Genomic DNA, 22826 nt, shown 5'->3' with positions numbered 1-22826 from the left:
GCGTGTGTGTGTGCGTGTGAGGGAGAGAAGAGATGAAGCCATCCATCATCCACCTGCCTCCGTCTCTGACACTGGTCGTCACTACACACTGCAAATCACACTCAGCTACTGCCAGAGTCACAGCTTGTGCTCGCTCACTCTCCCCCTCTCTCTCTCTCTGCATCTCTCGCACTCTCTCTCCCTCTCAGCTCTGTCATTTGCTTTCACACTGCTTCACTTACTTTCCCTGTTCCCTATAAAAATAAACACACACAACCATACATACAGACATCAGAGTCTCTATACACAACTCCCTCAGTTCTGTACATCTTCCTCTACCTGTCGTCAAAGCTGAACCCTTCCCACACCTCTTCCCCTCTCCTAAGCAACAACATGAAGCCTGGGAGAACTCATTTGAAGAGGTGTGTGTGTGTGTAAGAACATGAGTGTAGGTGTGACACACGTGGTCCATGGGGTTTACGTTTACAGAGTTGAGGACAATTTGCTGGCGTCAGAGAACTCTCTCAGACTCACACCAGACTCGTAACATTAACGCCTAGTAATCAAAGCTGCGCTCGGCTCATTGCTTAACTGTGACTAGGTCACAATGCTGGCTGAGGACCAAGTCAATGGACAATATCTGGCCCGATTTCTACATTTATTTTTCTTATTCTGGTTGATGTACTTTGGTATCAACACAGCTCTCCGTGCATCATCCATATCATTCTCTGTCCATGTTCCTGATGTGGCAACTGCTCTTAAGACCAGCGTCTTGGACACTCAGTCTAATAAGAAGTTGTTGTTTAGACAAACATTGAGACCTAGTGACAGCTAGTAATGACAACAGTGAATTTAGTGTGTGCTTGGTTTTACACGTGTATTCAATATCATTCATTCATTCATTCATTATCTGTAACCGCTTATCCAGTTCAGGGTCGCGGTGGGTCCAGAGCCTACCTGGAATCATTGGGCGCAAGGCAGGAATACACCCTGGTGGGGGCGCCAGTCCTTCACAGGGCAACACACACTCACACATTCACTCACACACTCACACCTACGGACACTTTTGAGTCGCCAATCCACCTACCAACGTGTGTTTTTTTTTTGGACTGTGGGAGGAAACTGGAGCACCCGGAGGAAACCCACGCGGACACGGGGAGAACACACCAACTCCTCACGGACAGTCACCCTGAGCGAGAATTGAATCCACAACCTCCACTACCTGCTGCACCACCGCGCCGCCCTATATTCAATATCATTTCAAGTAAAAAACATACTCTAATTTTAAATACTTTGGCAAACATAAGGTGAAGGGTCTACTACATTTCTTTCAGGACATTACCAATATTCTGTGAAGTGTGATCAGCCTTGTGAAAGCACCTAAAAATCTAGGCTCAGAAAATGAAGCTGCTTTGTTGATTCTCTCTCAGTGATGTTCATTACCAAGTGCAACTGTGAAAGTGAGTGAAGTGTGTTGTTTCAATGAAACACCGTGATTTGTCAGATTTACTGGCTAGGGATTTGTTTACTCTATGCAAACTTGTTGGTAAAACTCAACATCTTTCCACTGGCTCCTGGCATTATTTATTTGCACATGGTTCTTCTCGGTTTCCATGTCCCCTTTTTGTTATGTTTTCCCTGGTCTACATTCCCTTGTTTGTACGCACATCCTTCTAATCTTTCTACAGCACTGAAGTAACTAAAAGACACTGATTTAAAACCATTGTACTGCACTGCTTCTACTTTTCTTACTTAAACATAGCCACATTAAGTGGAACGTATAAATAAAACATAAAGGTTAGTTCGGATAATGACAAGTCAATTCAATGTTTCATATTCATCGTAGTCAGCGGGATAAAAAAATTGAATTGCTGAACTGCTTCCAGTTTCGACCTTCTGCAAGTCTATTTTTGAGCAGCTGTGTGAACACCTTACGCAGTCAGTAAGGATATCATCTAGGTATCGGAGAGACAGAATGACCCCTGCCGTTCTCTACTGGAACAGTGGTCAATTGCATTGCCTAAGGGCTCTGAGCCACAGGTGGCATATGGCACAGCTGGGATTTGATCTCTAGACCTCTGCAGTGTTTTACCGATGCAGCAATGTACAGTCGAAGCCCACAATAGAGTTCAGCTGTCAGTCGTACCTGGCACTCCTGGCGGGGTTTTGAGAAACTTGCCGTTGAAGTGCTGAATCACCACATCACATTTCTCAGTGGACTCCATCCTGAGAGAGAGAGAGAGAGAGAGAGAGAGAGAGAGAGAGAGAGATTGAAGGAGATTGTTCACTTCATTAAAAGCAGTGGTAATCTTCTTAAAAGTGTTGTCAGGTTGGATTCAAATAATTAGAGACAGTTACAAACCTGACCTTTACTTAGAAGCAAAGCAATTGGTCTCATATTTACATTCATCTTGGGAAATGATACACTAGAAAATGATGAGGCCATAGAGACAGAGAGAGAGAGAGAGAGAGAGAGAGTGTGTGTGAGAGTGAAAGAGAGAGAGAGAGAGAGTGTGAGAGAGTGAGAGAAAGATATTTAATGTTTGTCTCTAGCTGGCTGGAGTCTTGATTTAGCCTGGCTCTCTAGTGTGTATCCTCTCTTCTGTGAGGCCCCATTCAGCTCTGTTCACCCAATCATGGCTGAATGGCTAATTGCTTGGCTTGGTCGCAAACACGTTCACACACACACACACGCACACACACACACACCCACACACAGTGAGTGGTGGAGCATGAGTCTCTGTTGGGATCTCTTACACAGCCAGTGACCCTGAACACCAGCCAGCACGCCCCGCACGCGCCCCAGCCAGGAGAACGAGAGGAGAGTGAGAAAGAAAGAAAAAAAGATTGAAAAAAAAACAAAACAAAAACAAACGCATCCATATTTCCCACTCTACCGAGGCTGGAAAAACAAACGCAACCCAATAGGGACGAAAGAAAGTGTTTTAACGTAGAGCAGTTGAAATCTAAGCAGCATATATTATTCCCCTTATCTCAATTTTCTTTTTGTATAATTTACATAAACAGGGTTTATACACACAAAGAACTGACAGATCAAACCACTGCTGCAGACTCTGCTCTCTCTCTTATTCCCTCTGGACACATGTAATGCAAATGAGCTTAGCAGAGACCAATCAGAATATTGATATATGAATTAGGAGCCTATCATATCATGCCATGCTCACAGCAAAGCTACACACTCAGATTCAATACTCCATTTCACATGGAAAAAGAGATATATCAGGTTTTAAACCGTGGAATCAGGCCACTAAACTCGCTTCTCCAAGTGGCCGGCAGTTGGAGGAGGAGGTGGTTTGGCTTGTTTTTTTAATGAAAAATGCAGTGCACTGCCATGATTTTTTGTTTATTTATTTTATTTTTTTAAACTGCACTCATGTATATTCGCTTTTTATTTTTAATTATTTTTTTGCAGTGGCATTCAAACAATCTGAAATGTGGGTTTGCTGCACCCCCTCTCATCACTCTCACTTTCCCCGTCCATGCCTCCAAACAAAGCTTATTCCAACCCTAATCAACCACCTGCTCCCACTAATCAGTGTTTACTTCAGAGGGCCTTTACAAGCTGGATGGGATGTCTTCTGGGTTTGAGGTTTTTTTTTTGTTGGAACAGAACTTGGAATGAAAAAAAAATGTAGATCACTGGGATGAGGACTGGCGATTGGAGTGTGTTTGTGTTTCTAAGTGTGCGTGTGTGTGTTTGTCCATTCGTACCGGGCAAAGCCAACTCCTCGGCTGACTCCGCTGGCGTCTCTCAGTATCCGTGTGGAGATGACGTGGCCGAAAGGCTTCAGCATGTTCTCCAGCTCCTGCTCGTCCATGGACACAGGCAGGTTGGAGATGTACAGGTTAGTGGGGTCCTGCTCCTGTTGCTGTGGAGAAATACACACATTAGAGCCACAACCTGGATATCATAATGTATACCGCAATAATACATAATCACCAGTGACCAGTCAAATGTTTGCACATGCCAAATCCATTCATTCTCTGTAAGCGCTTATCCAGTTCAGGGTCGCAGTGGGTCCAGAGCCTACCTGGAATCATTGGGCGCAAGGCCAAAATACACCCTGGAGGGGGCGCCAGTCCTTCACAGGGCAACACACACACACACACACCCACTCACACCTACGGACACTTTTGAGTCACCAATCCACCTACCAACGTGTGTTTTTGGACTGTGGGAGGAAACCGGAGCACCCAGAGGAAACCCACGCAGACACAGGGAGAACACACCAACTCCTCACAGACAATCACCTGAGGAAACCCACGCGGACACGGGGAGAACACACCAACTCCTCACAGACAGTCACCCGGAGCGGGACTCGAACCCACAACCTCCAGGCCCCTAGAGCTGTGTAACTGCGACACTACCTGCTGCGCCACCGTGCCGCCCTATGCCAAATCCAGCGTTTATTTATATATTTTTTAAGTAAGGCTATGCTTAAGTGAATATAATCAAAATGAAATCAGTTTCCTTTGGTATGTTATTCATTCATTCATCTACATTTACATTTATTTACATTAATGCATTTGGCAGATGCTTTTATCCAAAGCGACTTACAAAAGAGGATCTAACATTCGAAGTACAGCACAAATTATACAAAATACCTTACATTAAGTGCAATATGCCAGGAAGTAATAAGTGCATTAAAGAAAGACATTCAGTGCAAAAGATACTCTTGGAAGAGCTGGGTTTTCAATGATTTCTTGAATGCAGAGAGGGAGTAAAAGTTCTACAGTAAATCTACAGTAAAAGTTTCACCACGCTGAAAGTCACAACCCGGGACAGGTGCCAGTCTATCACAGGGTGTCCCACACTCATACACTATGTCTTTAATGTTGTTAGCGCTGATGCCAACACATGTATAAAAATATTAAAGAAAAAGATAATAATTAAAATAATAATAATAATAATTATAACTAATTAAAACAAAAAATTTAAAAACTGCCCTTTTTCATCCTAATCCTGCTGTGGTTTGGGGTCTAGCTGTGGGAGCAGTGGAGAGGAGAGGAGTGGAGAAGAGAGGAGTGTGCTGTTGAAAGTGAAAGTGGTGGAAAGGAAGAGCAGGTGGCTTTTGTGCCAGGCTACACACTTTCACTCAGCTGTTGGAAAACGCTGCCTTCGTGAGGGTCTCTCACTGTGAAACCGCCAGGAAAGCTAATGGGGGAATGGACAGGGGAGAAGAGTGGATACCCACTCTGAGAGCTTTAGGGTCTAGTGAGTGTGTATGTACGTGTGTGTGTGTGTGTGTGTGTGAGAGAGAGACCGAGAGAGAGAGAGACAGAGAAAGAGTGTATAAGGGAGAGAGGGAAGAGAAGAGAATAAAAAAAAGTGCTAAGAGTGCTTGGACACAGATAGAGTGTCTCTCTGGGGGATGTAATCTAATGGGGGGTGGGAGACGTAGTCCTTCCCAATGCTGACAGTAATCAACTGCACCCAACAGCGCCATACACTGCCCAATATATGGATACAATTAAAAAACAACACATACTAGAAAGCATGTTCACTGAGGCACGTTGTGGGTCTAATGAAAACGACCCAACAGAAAAACACAAAGCGGAGGATGCTACTGTCCATATGCTCTGTACATTTTAAAGTGACAGTTTTAATAGATTGTGTTCTTCACTAATAAACTTCGATACTCAAGGGGGTGATAAAGAATTAATACCCACCCCAAACCCCACCTTGTTTAGCTGGAGGCAGCTGAAGGAGACTGTGCTGCGTGGCGTGTAAGCCCCAGCTCTCCCTGCTTTTCAGTCTGTTCCAATAACAACTCTAAGCGTGTTGACAGTTTTGTGTTTTATTTGTTGAATAGGTGACAAAAGAAAAGATTAAATACAATGTGGGATGTGCAGTTGCTGAATTGCTCTCAGAGGAAGGATGAGAGTTTGTCGTCTGACATAAACATGGGTTAGGGCCATAGCTGCGTGGCACAGTGCAGTTCTCGGAATGCAGTGTGAACTTTAAATACACTGAATTAAAACTCAAGCAGTGAGTGTTGTGTCTGATCCACTCCTACCAGCACAACACACACCAACACACCGTCAGTGTCACTGCAGTGCTGAGAATGATCCTAAACCCAAATCATACCTGCATCATTCCAGATCATCTCGTATATTTGAGAAGGTGGATATTATCCTCTTTGTTAACCTTTAACACTGAATGTGCCACATTAAATACCTTTACAACAATGTGAGGTCACAGCTGCAAAACCAGAGCCGCCGAGCTGTCCATCACTATGTGAGATGCAGTATTGTGTGTCATATTTCCTTCTAAAATCCCAAGACAGATCTAGACTACATCTGGAGAGTCATCAGTCTTGTCCGCCCATTAGATTACAGTGTGCACAGATCAATGTTCAGCTGCTATTTTCTTCTACATTTTTTGTGCTGCTGCTGTCATCACCCACTAACCAATCAGAGGATCAGACACGCCATCCAGCAGATCCAATCAAATCAGTGATTTTTAGTGACCCTATCACACTGCAGTGGTTTTGCTTCATAAAACATGGCAGACCATGGTGACAGATTAAAAAGTGACAAGCAGTTCTCGTATTATTCAACCACAATACTGAAATACTACGTGAATTTCGAGGGCAGTGATGATGAGGGCAGATACTCTTGAACAATGTTATGAAATGAGATGGGCCTTCCATGTCTAAAAATTAATACATAAAGGCATTTAAATCAAATACTAAACACCTACTAGTCTCAGCCACAGATGCTCCGCCCACAAGTTGATAGAGAGTCTGATACTGTCAGGATTCTGCCATTGAACTTCCATGTATCGTTTTGTACCGGCTCTTTTATTAGTCCGACATGAATTGCATCCTTTAACACATCATGTGAAAATAGCAGACTTGTGATTGGTCCTTTGGCGTGTCAGTTTTTTCCTGCAGTAATAGGCTGTTCTTGGCCATGTTTAAAAAATGGCTGCAAACCTGTAAATGCCTCGTAAAATAAATACAGATGACCTTGGTCTTATCCATGGGTTTAGAGTCTAAAATCAGAAAATAAATAAACAAAACTGTACTCAAAAGAGAACAAAGCAAATTGCCAACCAGTTTGGAGGTTGATCAAGAGCCAGAAAAACAAGGGGTTTAAGGACAGGCAAGAGAAATGGATTGATGAAGCTGAGCCGTGAATAAGAGCAGGGATTGAAGGGGTTAGTGAGACTGATGGCCTCCCATTGGGAGTTGAGAGCGCTGTTTGACGTGCTTGTCTGCAGATAGCAGATTGCGCTGTATTGCGGGTAAAGGTTCATATGCATCCCAGCCCTGCAGGGGACAATTACTCCTTTATTAAGTGAATGTGATTAAAAGAGCAACAGCAGTGCTTTTAATGCCACGTAAAATGGCACAGCGCTCTTCACAGGCCAACTGTTCCCCACGCCCACTCCCCCCTATCTATCACACCGTAATACACCGCTCCTCTCTAATAATCATATTTGAGCCAGAGCCTTAGAAATATATATATAAAATCTAATATATTTGTCACTCTATTCAAATCTTAGGCCTGAAGAAGAGTGACAGGTTGGAGGATCATGCCAGTTATGAGGAAGGGAAATACATTCTGAATGTCAATATAAAGGAGAGCAAAGAATCCTTAAAGAACCGACTTTGCCAGGAGTATGAATGATTTATGAATTTGAAATGAAAACACCGCCTCTTCCCTCAAGGCCCCTGAACACGATTTCAAAAAGGTTTTGAGTTATGCCTGGGCCTTTAAAAAAGACAACAACCTTCTGAAGATCAGAAAGCTTCTTATGTTACTCCTAAACGTTCCAGCACGATCATGCTTTGGTTCATAGCCATCTTACGTTCTTCTTCTGAAACCGGGCGTGAACAAACCGCATGCAGGTTACGATTCTAGCCTGGACAAAGGCCACTCCTATTCCTCCTTGGCTATAATGTGCCTCACACCAAAAAATATAAACCATGACTTCCATCTCAGAATGAAAGGGAGAGTGATTGTTTTTTAACTTATCCAATTCTCAGAAGACACCTCCAACGAATAACCTTCTCTTCTATAAAGGACTCTGCAGTAATCACACTTGTGCTGTGTGTGAGGAGTACATCGGTTTTCCTCTGGGAATACAGTCTGGATTCTGTCTTACGGCACATCATCTGTGTGTGTGTGTTTAATGCTGACAGCCATGAGTGTGGACATGTATTTCCTCACGCACACACACATGCAAACTTTTATACACTGATCAAACGTGTTGCTCAGTGGAGCTGACATGACATCCACATGAAACCAATCAAAACAATCTAAAACTATCTGACACTCACGTACTTTAGTATCATTTGTTTACTATCTTTAGGGACTGGACTAATGCTGTAACAATAGAGAAAGATGAACATAAACCTTACCTTAACTAGAAATAGATAAGAATTCTCTATACATTAAAAACAATTAAACTCTCAACATGAATTACTGCAATCAAATTATATTAATAGTAAAATAAACAACCCCAAACTGAGAAGAAATGTGTAAAGTCACTAATAGGTCTGTTTTAGGGGGCTGTAATCTGGTCTCCAGCTGATATTTTAGCATTAAACATTTATATAATCAATACATATTTCTCATTCATTTTTTCCTTATTCAGTACACCCATGTATCCAAATTCACAACACACACATGTATTAAAAAGGGAGGCACTAGGACCTTGGGGAAGTAAGTCACAATAGTGGCTACTCCAATAGAGCGACTTCCAACAAAGAAGTAAAGAAGCTATGCTACAGGAATGTCCATTAGGCTTCGTTTGCTCAAAACCTAACCTCAGCAAATGAAGAGATTCTGATTCATAAATCATCAAAACTACACTGAGATATTATAATTAAAAAAACTTCCTCCAGCCAGTTTGTCATGCATTCCGGACCACAAATGTATTTGTTTTATCTCCCTCCCAAAACGACTAGAATTTTAACGTGAGATTAATCGTGATTAATCACTGAATATTGTTGTGACTAACAAGATCATTTTTTAAAATCAATTGACATAAGTAGAAAAAATCTAGTTTGTGATCTTCTGCTGATTCTTTAATTTCACATTTAAATATCCATTATAAAAAGCTTCAGTCTTAAGGAGAAGAAGAAAAATGGCCATTAATCACGATTAATCACAGCAAATTGTGTGATTAATCAGTTACATTTATCAACCGATCAGCTTCCCCAATAAAGACAAATTTTGGGGCACATTTTTTCAAATCTCAGGTGGGTATTCCCCAAGACCCCTCTTGTAAACGCTTAGCTCCCCTGTTCATAAATCACTAGTGACATCCCTGAGCTGAACAAAAAAGAGAGAAGTTTGACTGTGGGACTGGACACGGCCTGTACACTGAAGATGTGGAAAAGGAAAAAATGTTAATGCAATCATTACCGCACACTGACAGAACATAAACAGAATGGCAATGTGTGCAGATATTTAAAAATTACAGCTGACTCTGGCATCACAGAGTTAGCACCGTCCTTGCCTCTGTTTTTCAGGAGATTTCAGTGAGCACCTGTGAATGTCATTAGGCCCTGGACATTAGCTGGACCTTCGTCTGCCCTGACTGGCCTGACTGCACCTATTTTAAACTCCATTAAGCAGTCACCACTCTATGTAGCACTGCTTCTTCTAGTAAACAGGCTTACATACACAGATGCTGCACGTCCTCGAGTCATTTGTAATGGTACTAGAAAAGGGATTCGCTCTCTAAATAACCTATTAATAGTTTATGAATGATTAAAGAGTGTGTTATAAATACTTAATAACACCTAAACCCATCTGCCCCCACTGGAATTGCATTATAAATATCTGCACAGAGGTGAAGCCAAGGTCAGATATTTTCATGATGGATTAAATATGGTTTAGATCAGTATTTCTCAAACTGATGGAAAGACCTGACTAGGCTTATGCACTGCAGGCTAATATTTCAGGAATTAATTTCTATTTCAGAGTACATAAATCACCAATAATATAACTAAATGATTAGAAGATAAAACAGAAAATGAATGCTTGAGTATGTGCACATTACACCAGAGAAACGGTTCCTTGTACTAATGCGAGATTTGCTGGAATGGATTAAGTGATCTAAAACTAATCAACCACCATCAGTACCTGACCTCAGAAATGTAACATCAACGAGTGTAAAGTCTTCCCAGAAAAACAGTCTGTAGCTGAGTTCCAAAACCTAGGCTGCGGCCGAGCTTGGCTGCATTTCTCGGCCACTACGTCACAGAAGGCTGTTCCAACGTGAAGGATCCTTCGTATACAGCCGAGAAATGCAGCCTACGTTAGGAGCGATGTGAAGGGCGCAACAGACGTATCCTTCATGTCCCTCGGTTACCCATAATTCTATGCGTATGTTGGAGAAAATAAATAAGACTAGGCTAATAAAAAGAGCTTCACTTGCTTGTAAAGTGTAAAACATGTGGTTAATTGAAATATTTGTCTCTAAACCTTATTTAATGAATACATTTATTAGCATATCACTGTACAATTGAAAACATAGATTTTATTTAGTAGTATTTTATTGTTATTCATCATTTGAGTTGGAAATTAAATGTTTAAAGTTCAAGTATGAGGCAGATCATACTTGTGTGACCTAGGTTACTAAGGAGTCTTCATAGGACAGTCTTACGGGTGACACGTCCTACCTCGGCTGCAGCCTAGGCTTTGGAACTCAGCGTGTAACTGTAGAAAAGGTGAGGAACTACCTATTAATTAACTCCTTTAAGCTGATGAGCAAGTGTCCTTAAACTTAACTATATGCTGGATGTTCCAATTCTGTTACTTTCCAACCTGGCTGCACAGAAAGCTTGTGTGTAAGGGAGGGTGGGGGAGGTCATGGGTCAAAAAAGGCAGAGATATACTGAACTAGAATACTGCAAAATATATATTTTTTAAGAACTGTCATAGAATAAACACTTTTGCTAAAGGAAATACAAGTAGACAGTGAAAGAGATGTGGGAGTGTGACAAAGCTTTTTAATGTCTGAAGAACCTCCCAGACTCCATATCCACTGAAGGTATGTCCAAGCCAAGAACAATTCAGAAAGCTCAACGTCAGTAGATGTAGACTTTACAGCAGGTCTGTCCGTGTTCTTGATATTGAACAGTGTGTGTGATTTGGACTCCAGGGCTGCTCCAAGAGTGAGTGTTCGTATTCGGAGCCATGTCCTGAGCCATGTTTCACACTGCCTCACTCCCTGAGGATGGAAAAAGCTCCACCACGCCCGGCTATCTCCCACACTGCTCTATTCATCCTGCCTGGGTTACAACCAGCGCTAACAATCCTCACAAGAGGCCCATGCTGAGCCCATTAGCCGAGAGGGACTGCGCGCTCTAGTTGGAGCGCTGCCGGAGGAGGCCAATGGGGAGGATTTGGAGGCAGAGCTAGAGAGCCATACAAACATTACAGACACAATTGAGAAGAGGGGAAAAAAGCTGATTCAACCTATTAACTCTCATTATAGCAGAGTGTGAACATTTCCTGCTCTAGCTGGGTCCTGTGTGGAGGTGTCTCGTTTAATGAGGCATGTCTTTGTGTCGTTCATTTCTGATCTCAGTGTTTTAAAAGCATAACCACCATGATCCATTTAACAAATCTGGATCTTTGTGTAATTAATGAGGAGTAATAGGACAGAAAAACACAAAGCTTTTGGGGCTTGCAATGCACAAATGCAGAAGCGTTTTAATATAATAAATTATTGTGATTTTATGCTGCATCTTACGTACATAGCAGGCGTGTATGAATAGCCCCACCTCGTATCTGCATCTCTCCAATCACAGCGCTGGATTGTGTTTATGTTGGAGTACAAAGACAGGTTTAAACAGATCAAAACAAACACAGCAAGCCCATTGAAACAAGGGTACTGAGTCAAAATGGTGAAAAGGAGAACGGTGAATAAAGAGAGCTGAGTGAAAACGGCTAAAATCCAGAGTTCTACACCTCACTCCACGGCTCTCGTGTTGAACTGAGCTGTGGTTCATTTTTCATTTAAAGGAACAGGTGCTGAATGGGGAGAATGGGGCTGTGTTGTTGAGTCTGCACTCTACAAAAAAATCCATAAAATTTATGGTAAACATGTATATGATATTACAGTATTTTTTTTTTTGGCAATAATACATTTTATTTTTTAGCTATATTGTGTATATAGCTATACTTACTGAGCTGCAAGGCATGCTGGGAGCTCCCAAATGAGTCTCAGCTCCTAACCGTCCTGGGCCACTTGTACAGCCCCTAATTGTTTGTGCATTTAACAGTGAAATAATATATTTTTTACAGTAAAGAGATGTAAAAATGAGTGTTTTGGTGTAAATATGATATTTCACTATTACAGAAACCTTTTTCAAACTTTTTTAGAGTTTAGAGTCATTTCCTGTCATGGTTTTACAGTTTTTCACTGTAATAATTACAGACATTTTTTACAGTGTGTGTGGTACTTTTAATCAAAGCATGAGCCAGGCATTGCATTGTATAGTGTTTACAGTGTGTACAGTGTATAATGTGATCCTTTAACAAATGCAAGACCTCTTTTTGGTGCTATTCATAATCTTTTTAAAAGCCGGACCATATGCAACAGGTTTTGAACCATTTGAACGGACAAACTTTTTTTCATTGATGTTGAAAATCAGTTGCATATGGCCCTGCTTTTAAAAATGTTACAAATAGCAAAGAAAACAAAAATGGACATATTATATGCAATGTACATTTTTAAGACCAGCTACAGATGTTCCAGATGAGTTTCTGTGATGAATAAAGGCACTGACAATTAACAGAGAAACATTTTTAGTCAAAATAATAATGGTCATTCTTTAAGCATGTCAAATTATGGGCCCGTTTCCCAGATCCAGATTAGGCCTAAGCCTAGACTTAAAATAATTTCCAATGATAAATCATCAATGACAATGAAATCAAGTCCAAGATTATGATTAATACATGCCTGGTAAAAACAATAATACATGTTTCCCAATGTGCTTTAACATAGTGTGAGCCAGATCCCTGCTATTTAATAGTTTTATTGTTTTTGTGTGTATTCCTATTACAAAAATAAATAAAATATATTATATATATTTATTATTTGTCCGTTCATTCATTCAGTCCCTCATTTTTCTTTTTTAACTGCTTTAGGGGACCCTGCCTGGAATCACTGGGCAAAATCAGTCTCCCTAGGTCCTACCTGGAGTCACTGGGCAAAATCAGTAACAAATCCTGTACACACTGCCAGGTCATCAAACTGCAGACTCACTCACCAAATCAAAAATAAATCACTCACAATCTATACGCAAAAACGAATGGAAAATCCAGTCTGAAAAGCCTAACCCCTGTGTTTGACCAGTGTGCTTTCATCAAGTATTGGGACTGAGTAGTGGGAAAAATGCATAGAAACATGCCACTCTTTATTACGTTCTCAAGAAATGCACCTGCGGTAAGCAATGTGTCAATGTCATGTCACAGCATGTAACATGCCTGTAATTAATGATAGCTCTGTTTTCCTGCTCCTGCTTTTGAATGATGACTCTGCAGTGTGTCTCAAGCTGCCAAATCCTTTATTCGACCTTAATGGCAGGAGAAAATACACTGCATCTACAGTTACAGAACACAGGCGTTTCTAATGGACTGACTGATGCAGTGAATGAGCGCTCGTCTTTAGGCTTAGTGTCAGTAGCAACGAGCTGTAGCGGCTGGTATATACATTCTAATTCTAAATGTAATTATTTTAATTCTGAAGGAGAACTTCATATAAGGCTCTAACCAATCTGAACGTTGTTTTACTGAGTAGGGATTGATTGTGATGGGTAAAGCAAACTTAATTCAGGGTGATAATAAAAGCCAAGTACATGAACTAATGGAGCTGACACACACGGCTGGGAAACAGCTCATGTTTCTATCCCATGTTTAAGAAAGCGGTAAAAGATGAACCTTTACTGCTCTGCTATTGATTCTTGGTAAATGAACGCCTGAAACTATAATTAGAGCTGCCATCAACAGCTGTTCTCTCATTTGGACCTAATCACCACATCAGTGCCATGAGCCTGCTTTAGGGGCAGGAAAAAGAGCAGAGTCATTAATGTGTGTGGAAATGATAGGTGTGTAATGCGGAGAAGGAGATGGTGATGACTTCAGTGCACCTGGACAGTGACCTAGAGGAGTGTAGCTACTGTGAGCAAATGTGTGTGAGTGTGTATGACAGAGAGAGAGAGAGAGAGAGAGAAGTGAAGGGTTACTGTAAGTGTGCATGTAAAGGTGCTGACACTCTGTAGCTTCACTGCAAACCCAGCTGCATCCAAAAATGGAAGGCACAATTCTTTGCTGTTTACGCAAATGTGGTAGAGAGCTATAACACCATTTCTTGCACCTCCTCTCTCTCTCTCTCTCTCTCTCTCTCTCTCTCTCTCTCTCTCTCTCTCTCTCTCTCTCTTTGAACTCCTTTCTTCACCTCCTTCAGTCTCTCAAGCTCTCCCTGTGGCATTCTCACCAAATGGTCACCATAAAGATTAGCAGCCCATGACCCACAAAACATGTGTGTGACTCAATGACTCAATGACTTCAAGCACTCCCTCACTCTCTCTCTCTCCCTGTCCCTCTCTCTCTCATACTTTCTCTGCCTCATTTGTCTTTTCCTCTCTCTCCCCTTTATCCCACTTTCACAATCTGTGCTGTTTCTCACATTCATGGCATTGTTCTCTCTTTCTCTCTCTCTCTCTCTCTCTCTCTCTCTCTCTCTCTCTCTCTCTCTCTGTGTGTGTATGGCACTCACCCATCACTCTCATTTCTCTGCCATGTTTGCTTGGAGCCAGATGAATTTATGATGCATTACCTTGTTAAAGAGGCACAGCCAGCGAGGGGGGAGTGTGTGTGTCTAAAAATATTTGCACATGCAATTCAGCATACAATGCCAATGACTGTGTGAAAGTGTTGTACAGTATGGGGGTGTTCTATTGTTTTCGAAAATCATCATAAAAGGAGTCTATAGATGTTATACAGAGCACAAGAAACGGATTTACATTTTACATTTCCAGCACTTAGCAGATACTCTTCAGAATGACTTACAGAAGAGCCTTTATGTATTCACAGAATGCACTTTGGCCACAGTCTTATCAAAAAGGGTTCTATATTTCACTGAAAAAAGGGATCTTTGACTCTTAAATGTTGTATATTCTAAAAAGTCTTTTTCATTTTAAAAAGATTCAAACAAAAAAGGCTTTTTAAAGAACCATTTCAAGAGATTTTGCACCTTACAGATAAACCATTAAACGTGTACCAACCGACCATTTGAGCGTTTCATTTTTGAGTGCTCACGGTCTTTTTAGTTACGTGCCTTCACCTCGAGTGACTTCAATAAGGAACACATGCTGAACCACTTTTAAGAGTTTTATAGAGATAAATGAATATTTCAAATATTCTTCAGTTATGATACCGACAAAACGAAATGTACAACCAAGAAAGATACACAGTGCACAAACCAGACAGGCCGTAAGTGAAAAACAAGATACTGCAATAAGTACAAGACTAGTTCAAATAAATGCCTCATGAAGAGATGGGTCTTCAGTGAGTGTTTGAAGACATTATTAGAAAAGTTTAATTTGAAACAATCTATCAATATTTACAACTGTATCGCTGATAATCCGCACTTTTCAGAGAACGTCTCATTTATGTTTCATTATAAAAATATCTGTGATCAAAGCTAGTCATCTGGCCACATCCCGACAGAGGAAAGTGAGCAGGGCTTTTGAAATGTTGATGACTGGGATTATTTTTTGGGTTCAGAATTTGTAAAAGCTGCTTAAAAATGTGGTGGATATCATTTATGGGTTGGGGTTAAACCAAAATACGCAGCGCTCTGTACAGACATCTACCAAATATCAAAAAACGGAATCAAATCCAAGGCTAAAGCACAAATTATACACGTCAAAACGAACCCTACACTTGACGCACACCTCAGAAAAGTAACTACACGTCACTTCGACGCAGACCCCAGCGACTGTGATTGGTCAGTAGTCGGACGGACATTGTTTATACAGAACTGAAGAAGTACAGAAACATGAACTCCTCTCCTCCACACGTAGACAGCAGCACATTCACAGCAAGATATTTCCTCAGACATGGTGTGGGATTCAGGGACGAATAAAAACGTTGAACAAAGGAAAAATACGGCGGTCTCTGGGGAAACAAAAGAACTCGACGAGAAGCGATACCACGTGAGGAAAACGTGCTGGCCTCATGTAAACTATGCTCTGTCCCAAACAATGACCTACTCTCTGAATAGTGCACGTTAAAGATTAATACAAGTAATTCTACTACACCACTGCATAGTGTAGAGGAAGAGGTTTGAGATTCACCCTAGTGGTGTGGTGGTGTAATTGCAGAGTGGCACAGACACAAATGCAGGAGTATAAACGCTCACAGCGGCGTAGGCAGAAATATAAATCGGCCTTAACCTTGGAGGTACATGCCTGGTCATGTCCTTAAAGTATATTGATAAAGCAAGACATCGTAGTGCATTTACCACAATACGTAATATATGTCTGTTTACTGTTACACTCTTACACAACTAAGACCTGGTGATAATCTCTTTTGTACCTTAAAGTACTGCAGTGAAAGCCGATCCGTATTTGAAGCTTGAGAGGCTGGAGGTGCGGATTGGGCTGCCATTGGTTAGGGAGGGGCTGCTTCATTTTTGGATTTGTGAGCATCAGGGTCTTAAATCTAATGCGGGGCCGCTGCAGGAAACCACAAGGAAGCACTCTATGTGTTTGCATGTGAATTTATTCATACCAACATGGGTGTGACCGTGTTTTCTTACACTCATGAATGTGTATGTCTTTGAGAGAGAGAGAGAGAGAGAGAGAGAGAGAGAGAGAGAGGGAGGGAGGGGGGGGGGCAGATAGAGGGAAAATGAGAGAGAGAAAGATGCACCCAGTCCAGAGTAATCCATCACAGAGCAGCGGTGGCGGCCCATCCAGAACAGCGCTGTCTATCAAGAACAGGCCGGTGAATTAAGGCTAGAAACAGACACACGCTGCCACAAGAGCTGGAATCAATCACAAAATGACAGAGAAAAAGCAAACACTCAAACAACAAATGCAAAGGAAGACAGTGGCAGAAAGAAGTGAAACAACTGGCCCTTCTTTCGCTCTCAAAGCTAGTTCTGTTCAAGACGCACACTTTTACTCAAAGCTTACACCAAAGTGCACTCCATATGAAATGTTCATTTCAGAAAGAGAGTTTGGCAGAAATGAGGCAGGATTGTTTTACATGTAATTACAGACAACATGTGCTTCCGCTGAGCGTACGTTCGACTGCGCGTGACCCAATACTGAACCACACATGCAAACAGCACTCTGGATTAACAGAGAGAGAGAGAGAGAGATAGAGAGGGGAGAAGAAATCATTGTGACAGTTCTGGGTGAGGGACTGCAGCAGGGAGAGACTTAAGCGAACGGAGCAGGGAGCATTTTAAAAATGACACCCAAGGAGGCCTTTTATTTGACATATTGCGGAGAGACTGCAACAGAAAGCAAAGCTTGTTCCCGAGATCAAAATGAAATGATTTTCGAAGGCAAAGCAAAGCCCCTAAAAGGATTATATTTTGGAATTATGCTGCTATTCAATCTCCTCAAGCCCGGTGCGCAGACACATCTGAACAAATGTGAACATTAAATACAGGTATTATCCGCAAATCAAACTCGCTGCATACATGTGTACTGTTTGTGTGTGTGTGTGTGTGAGGGCCAGTGTTTGTGTGCGAGAGCAGTGTTGTGTAAATGCCTCTGTAGATCACTTACAGCTGTCTTACTGTAAAATCATCTCTGGATTGAAGTCTGTAATAAAGCCGAGTTCTAATAGCAATCACTTTGTAGCACTCTGCTCTCTTAGGAAGCCTCAGTACAGTTGACAAGAAAATGAACAGAACGTCAAACCGAGAGAGTATTCAAGACGCAGAACGGTTCTGGTGACAGTCTGCCGCAGCCAGTGGGAACACTCAGAGCTGGTGCCATGTGGAGTGCCGAGCTCCTCTCTGATGTCAAGCAGGCTTATTCCGAGAGCTCTCAGATGGCGGCAAAATCACTACGAATGACATCACGGCTCCCAAGTCCTGCCAGAATGTACTCCACTTTCATTTGTGAGTAACTGGCATCGCAGCGGGTGGCGCTCAGGATGTTATATTCACTTTACAGGGCTGAAGTGCCACAAATCAGATTTTCTGTGTCTAAATGAGGCCTGATTCTAGAGGTGTGAGAAACATCTCTAAATCAGATATATATCAGACATGTGGTCAGTCATGTGATTACAGCTTATCTGGAATAAATCACTGATAATGATATTTATAATATAATGCTATGAGGAACAGATTTGTGGATGGAAGATATATATAAAAAGAAAAAAACACCCCACTGCTGTCTTTAAAGGTTGTGTTAATGACTGTTCTGAGGCCATATGGGTGGTGAACCTGTCAGCACCAGCCTGAATCACGACCTTCGTAACATGCCCCCCCTCACACACACACAGAGAGCCCCCTGTGTGCACCCTTGCCATGGTGGACCTGTGATGAGGGCTAATGGGAGTCAGCTGTGTGGTGTAATTGGTTAGGAATGCAGACTGGATGCTGGGCGACAGAGCTTTTCCACACCACATTGGCCGACTGCAGAGAGCAGGGCTGAGCAGCAGCAGCAGCAGTGTATGCTTGGTCCTTGCAGAGGACCACAATCTCTCTACGGACTTTCCTTATCCGCCCCGTGACTGAAACAACACAGCGACACTGTTTGGCTGGACATCCAGTTCCAAGCCTGCCTCGCAAATAACGTAAGGGCTTGGCAGCCTCCGCTCTGCTCACAGCGACCAAACAGCCTCTGGCGCAGTCACAGTGAGGTCAGAATCCTCAGAGGAAGCATTCAGCAACACTGATTTACCGGAAAGCCAACAATGATAAGAACAGTTCTCATATTCTGGAGGAGCTGAACGTTTCAAGAACTACAAGAACGCTCTCGGAACAGCTGCACGGCTACTAAGTGTATCATCGATTTGCTCAGACCAAAACTTTGATCTCTGCTGTGAGCAGTGTCTGTAGAATCTGCTTCATCTGCAGCTCCTACTCTTAGTCGTCACAAAAGGAAAGTTCAAAATTGGCCTGAGGTCAGAGTTTGAAGAATGTGAGGGTTGAATATTTCCAATAAATAAATAACCTATATCCTGGTTTTTGCAGAAATTATCCAAACGTTAGTATTCTCCTCAACACCCCATTAGCTATTATCTGAACTCCCCATGAGCCCTGCTCCAGGTGACTGTCTGAGGAGTTCTCCCTATGTCTGTGTGGGTTTCCTCCGGGTGCTCCAGGTTCCTCCCACGGTCCAAAGACATGCATTGGTAGGTGGATTGGCGACTCAAAAGTGCCCATAGCTGTGAGTGTGTGAGTGAATGTATGAGTGTGTGTCGCCCTGTAAAGGACTGGCGCCTCCTTCCAGGATGTGTTCCCTCCTTGCACCCAGTGATTCCAGGCAGCCTCTGGACTCTGGACTCAAATGATGCTTACAATAATGGGAGGTTGAGGAAATTAATGTGCTACTAATGCAGTGTCATTGGACTGTGATATAGCTCTTTATTTGAGGCTCTGTGCTGTTTCTACAGCTTCTTTAGCTCGACACGATCACAAATGCTGTCACAGTTCACGCTGGTTCAGGAACCAACTGATGTTGGTGGAAAAGGTTTGTGAACGGGAACCAAACCAGTTCCTCGTTGTTGGAAAAGGGCCATTAGAACTGCTGGCCTCTCAGGCATCACCAGAGATTGAAATGGATCCCACAAAGATGGGGCCAACACCAGTGGTTTTAGCCCATTTTAAACTCATCATGCTTTAGAAGTTATAGCCTTGAACATATTTACATATGACCACCCATTCCCAAACCACAGGGGGTTCTCCAAAGAGCCTGTAGCAGAAGAACTAAATGAAATAAAAGATATGGTGACAAACTATTAAAAGCTTTCTTGTTCCTGGCCATCGACAAACAACTGCATAACTGTATAGTCCTCCAAAGTGACTGGTTCCAACTTCACTGAGGTGGTGAAGCCAACCTTAACAGTTTGTTCCGTACATTCCCACCTGGGAAAACCCATCAGAATTGAGGTCATCTACATATATCACGCTTAAATCACAGCATGTTTGATTTTAGGAAGGCTGGAAGAGAGACTGGAAAGTGGGCACGTAAATATAAATGATGGCTGTATTGGGTACATAAAACCTCACAGCCACATAAAACTGGATTTCGGTGGAGGGAAAGAATAAAATACAAGAGAAACGTAAATTAGAATATGGAATAGCATAAAGGCATTTACCCTGGTTTTATAGCCCTGAGAGTGTTTGTGGAAGGTAAATTTAGTGAGCTTTCCATCTTTGTCTTTTATCTCAGGTAAAGGAGCAGGGAGTAAATGGCGGCAGGTTATCTGCTTGCCAGCACCGTGAGGTATTTCCAGGAGGAGACACAGGTCACGAGTGAGAGGACTGGGGAGGTGTGGGGGGGGCCTGTGAAACACCTGGCCAGGGGCCGAGACTCGGGCAGGCCGGGGCCGCTAAATGATTCATGCTGTTGAGGTAGGAGAGGAGAAGCTGTCTCCATCTCTGCGTCTCTGTCTCTGCCAGCGTCTGCAGGTAGCCTTGTTATGCTAATGTCTGGGGAGGCTCTTTGAAGCCGCACTCATCTCGGAGATGGCTGATGAGAGGCCCTTTTTATGCTTGTCCAGAGGGACTCATTAGCGGTGAAAGGCGGGGGGTGGGGGTGGGGGGTGTTTCGGGGGGTGCAATCACACCGGGAGAGATGGAATGATGGAGTAGTGAGAGACAGAGAGAGGGAGAGAGAGAGAGAGAGGGAGAGGGCAAAGAGGAGATGAGAGAAGGACGAGGGGGGCTTAGGAAGGCCAAACTAACAGAGTGTCCTCCCTCAGCATATGTGGACAGATTATTATCATGCAGCCTATTGGCACAGATACAGACCAAGTCAAAGATGTCTTTCTCTCTCTCTCCCTCTCTCTCTTTCTCTCCTCCTCTATCCCTCTCTCTCGACGGACTTCTCAGTGTGGTGTGATGCTCTGCTGACGCCAGGCCAGCTCTGGAATGAAATGCGATTCTCAGCGAGTGCTCCCAAAAACAGCACTGTTAGAGAATACTCACAAGAGCGCAGTAAACGCTGCCAGCCATTTACAGAGTTGCGTGCGCTTACATTTGACAAGGTCACTTGAGGTAACTCTAACTGTAGGCCGACGCACGGGTCTTAGCCAAAGCTGCATCTATCTCTCCTTCTAGACAAAGACTAGTGGAGCTTTCACATAGTTTGTAGCTGGTGTTGCAGGCCAGCTCAGGCCTAGCTGATGATTGAAGCCCAGGGAACAGGCATAGGAGAGAGAGAGCAAGGGATAAGGAAGAGAGAGAGAGAGAAGGAGAGAAAGTGAGAGAGGAGGGTTATGAGGGGAGGAGGGGTATGGGGAGGGGGGAGCAGAGAGAGAGTGAGAGAGCAAGCGAGAAGGGGATATCTGGGTGAAATCGCCTCAGCCTGAGCTGCTTTAATAACAAGCCTAGGGCCAAAGGAACACAGCCTCAGTTCCACACCATCGCCACACTTAATAACACTGGCCTCCATCACGGACACTCCAAGATACCTCGCAATTCTCCTTTCACTACCTCCTCTCTCTCTCTCTCTCTCTCTCTCTGCAACTCTGCCTCTTCGTCTTCCAGGGAGCCTGGATTTTTCATTAAATAAATGCAATAACCAACGAGCCTAGTGGATTATCACTGAAAAAACACTTTTTGAGATATGAGAGCAAAAATGAAAAATGAAAAAAAAATTTGGAGGGTGAAGGAGAGCTAGAGAGAGAAAGTGAGAGACAACGAGAGACAACGAGAGAGAGAGAGAGAGAGAGAGAGAGAGAGTGATACATGGCTAGTGATAAAAAAAAAACAATGCCATGGAGGTATTTCAATCAAACGGCATCTGGTGTCTGCTCAGACGATCCTGAAGGGCCTGAAAGTTAAAGGAGAGAAACTTAATAAAAGCACTGGAGAGGGGGCAGTCGGCTAAGGAGAGATTCATGAGGAAAAAATTTCCCACACAGCAAGGGGACACTTACATAAACATCACATCCTGGACCAGAGTGCCGGGGCTCAGAAGTCGGACAACGGGCCGAGAGGCTGGGGGTTGCGGAGAGAGCAATGCATCCTGGGACGGCTCATTGGTAACCAGAGAGGATGACTCAAACCCCCTTGGGCTACATACGAAGTGTGTTTGTGTGTGTGTGTGTGTGTACGTAAGCTACGCAGCTGGCTGAAGAATCTCAAACATCCAAGGTTAGCTTTACTTTGGTTACACTTTGGCTGGATAAAGCCCGTACAGCATATCATTTACTAAGGAGATATTTTAATGAAATCCAAGCTCAGATATGATATACGGGTTACACAGGGTCGGGGAAGCAAAGGCTTGAGCTATTTACTCGTACATGGCTGCATGGGAAAGCACTCAGTGACCCAGAAAATTCATACTGTACATATGCATTTTAATGTGTCTATATGAATGATCTGATCCAGAGAGACGTACAGCACCAGCTGCAGATGGCTTATCTTTTTAGACAGGACTCGGCATTGGGCCAATATCAGTGGAAATGATGGATCGGGTATTAGAGGTAAAATAGACGAAGCAAGTCATTTAACAAATCTCCTGTACTGTGAGTCAAATGTACCGTTAGTCTGTAAAGGCACTTTATGATGCAATGTTCGCATAGTTATTAAAAGTGGTATCAGCCCTACACTAATACCAACTACATGTTTGGAAAGATGTGACTGAACACACTTGCTT

At 42.8% G+C, this 22826-nt stretch overlaps 1 protein-coding gene across 3 annotated transcripts in view; it reads right to left on the bottom strand.

Annotated features, from left to right (window-relative positions):
* Nucleotides 1-22826, bottom strand: part of rbms3 (RNA binding motif, single stranded interacting protein) — a 205356-nt gene that overhangs the window by 47439 nt on the left and 135091 nt on the right. For all 3 annotated transcript variants that reach the window (XM_066682766.1, XM_066682767.1, XM_066682765.1), the window contains exons 5-6: nucleotides 3712-3869; nucleotides 2126-2205 (exon numbers count right to left, since the gene is read on the bottom strand). In XM_066682766.1, coding sequence (XP_066538863.1) covers nucleotides 2126-2205; nucleotides 3712-3869 — 238 coding nt within the window. The remainder of the gene's footprint in view (nucleotides 1-2125; nucleotides 2206-3711; nucleotides 3870-22826) is intronic.

Source organism: Hoplias malabaricus, chromosome 10 (genome assembly GCF_029633855.1).
Source record: "Hoplias malabaricus isolate fHopMal1 chromosome 10, fHopMal1.hap1, whole genome shotgun sequence".
Lineage (NCBI taxonomy): Eukaryota > Metazoa > Chordata > Actinopteri > Characiformes > Erythrinidae > Hoplias > Hoplias malabaricus.
This window is presented reverse-complemented; position numbering and strand designations above follow the sequence as displayed.